This window comes from Colobus angolensis, unplaced genomic scaffold (genome assembly GCF_000951035.1).
Source record: "Colobus angolensis palliatus isolate OR3802 unplaced genomic scaffold, Cang.pa_1.0 Scaffold237, whole genome shotgun sequence".
Taxonomy (NCBI): domain Eukaryota; kingdom Metazoa; phylum Chordata; class Mammalia; order Primates; family Cercopithecidae; genus Colobus; species Colobus angolensis.
The window spans coordinates 925,960-928,167 of record NW_012115566.1 but is presented as its reverse complement, the minus strand read 5'-3'; the positions used below and the strand labels follow the sequence as shown (position 1 = coordinate 928,167).

Sequence of the window (2,208 nt, the reverse complement as noted above, 5' to 3'; positions counted from 1 at the left end):
TGACAGGAAACCTGTTCATCATCATCCTGTCATACCTGGACTCCCATCTCCACACTCCAATGTACTTCTTCCTTTCAAACCTCTCATTTCTGGATATCTGCTACACAACCAGCTCTATCCCTCAGTTGCTGGTCAACCTCTGGGGCCTGGAAAAGACCATCTCTTATGCTGGTTGCATGGTTCAACTTTACTTTGTTCTTGCACTGGGAATTGCAGAGTGTGTCCTACTGGTGGTGATGTCCTATGACCGTTATGCAGCTGTGTGTAGACCTTTGTATTACACTGTCCTCATGCACCCTCGTTTCTGCCGCTTGTTGGCTGCGGCTTCTTGGGTAAGTGGTTTTACTACCTCAGCGCTTCATTCCTCCTATACTTTCTGGATACCCCTATGTGGACATCGCCTAGTGGATCACTTCTTCTGTGAAGTTCCAGCACTTCTGCGTTTATCATGTGTTGACACCCATGCAAATGAGCTGATCCTCATGGTCATGAGCTCTATTTTTGTTCTTATACCTCTCATTCTCATTCTCACTTCCTATGGTGCCATTGCCTTGGCTGTACTGAGCATGCAATCAACCACTGGGCTTCAGAAAGTGTTTAGGACATGTGGAGCCCATCTTATGGTTGTATCTCTCTTTTTCATTCCAGTCATGTGCATATATCTCCAGCCACCATCAGAAAATTCTCCTGATCAAGGCAAGTTCATTGCCCTCTTTTATACTGTTGTCACACCTAGTCTTAACCCTCTAATCTACACTCTCAGAAACAAGGATGTAAGAAGGGCAGTGAAGAGACTAATGGGGTGGGAGTGGGGGATGTGACAGGGAAATCATGTTGGCTGTTGTTGTTTTTCCTAGGGTCTCGTCCATCTTGAAAGGTGGTTTCTCTGCTTCTTTGTGGTTTATTTTTGTTCTAACAGCTCACAAAACATGGAATAGTTCAGTCTCACATTTGTTGCTCTTTTTATTATTTAGTTCTGAAATATTATCTTGAGATAAAGTTTTTGATTAGTGCCACCTTGGTCTTTTACAATTCTATATTTTATTTCCATGAAAATTGTGAACTGTGGTTTCAAAATAAATAAATGTGTGTGTGAATAGTTATGAGGAGATTATTTCAAAAATGTTGGAAATATTTCTAACAGTGTGTTAAATTATGAATTGACTATTGATTTATACAGAAAGAGAAGGGCAATATTGCAAAGACTTAGGCTAAAAAAGTTTTTGGTTATTGAATAAACCTTAAATGAAGCTGAAAATAGTCACAGCAAAGAAAAATGGTAACCATAATGAATAATATTGTTTATTATATGGTAAAGGATGTATCATAAGTTTTTGGCTGAAAGACACTTTTTAAAGACACTAAATCATCTAATTTATCCTGTAGGTCTACATACTTGTCACACTGAACGGTAAACTAATATCTCTTTAAAATGGCTCATTCGTTCATCTGTCCATTTATTCATTAACTTATTCTTTATTAGCTAAATCTTATTGAATGTGTACCCTCTCCCAGTTTGTGAAATTCTTGGTAACATGTATAAATATAACATACACTGTCTGAACAGAACACACTCTCTGTCCCTCCGTCCGGAAAAATGACAACGTAAAAGATGAAGTATCCGTTCATGGCTTAATTTGTCACTGGGGGTAATGCTAATAAATTAAGATAGCTTTTAAAAGTCAGAAACAATAAACTCTGATTACTCTTCAGATTGTATAAATCTTTCACTTTTTAAAAATCAAAAACAAGGCCAAGCACGGTGGCTTGCGCCTGTAATCCCAGCACTTTGGGAGGCTGAAGTAGGTGGTTCACGAGGTTAGGAGATCGAGACTATCCTGGCTAACATGGTGAAAGCCCATCTCTACTAAAAATACAAAAAAATTAGCCAGACATGGTGGCACACGCCTGTAGTCCCAGCTACTTGAAGGCTAGGGCAGAAGAATCACTTGAACCTGGGAGGCAGAGGTTGTGGTGAGTCGAGATTTTGCCACTGCACTCCAGCCTGGGTGACAGGGCGAGATGCCATCTAAAAAAAAATAAAAGAAAAAAAAAACAAACAAGATATTTAGCCATAAACTCTGAAAGTAAATACCACTTGATGGCTCCTGTAGGAAGACAATGCTAGTAAATGAAACAAAACAGAATATGTGCTTAATTTGCTTTAGTTGGCGTAGTTAATGACATATTTGAAGACAGCTTAAAACT

General features: G+C 39.0%; 1 protein-coding gene across 1 annotated transcript in view; it reads left to right on the top strand.

Moving 5' to 3' along the window:
* The window catches only part of LOC105513920 (olfactory receptor 2J1-like), a 1,596-nt gene extending 775 nt beyond the window's left edge, over positions 1-821 (top strand). Inside the window, exon 2 of the mRNA XM_011944959.1 lies at positions 259-821. Coding sequence (XP_011800349.1) covers positions 259-821 — 563 coding nt within the window. The remainder of the gene's footprint in view (positions 1-258) is intronic.
* The last annotated feature ends 1,387 nt before the right edge of the window (positions 822-2,208 follow it).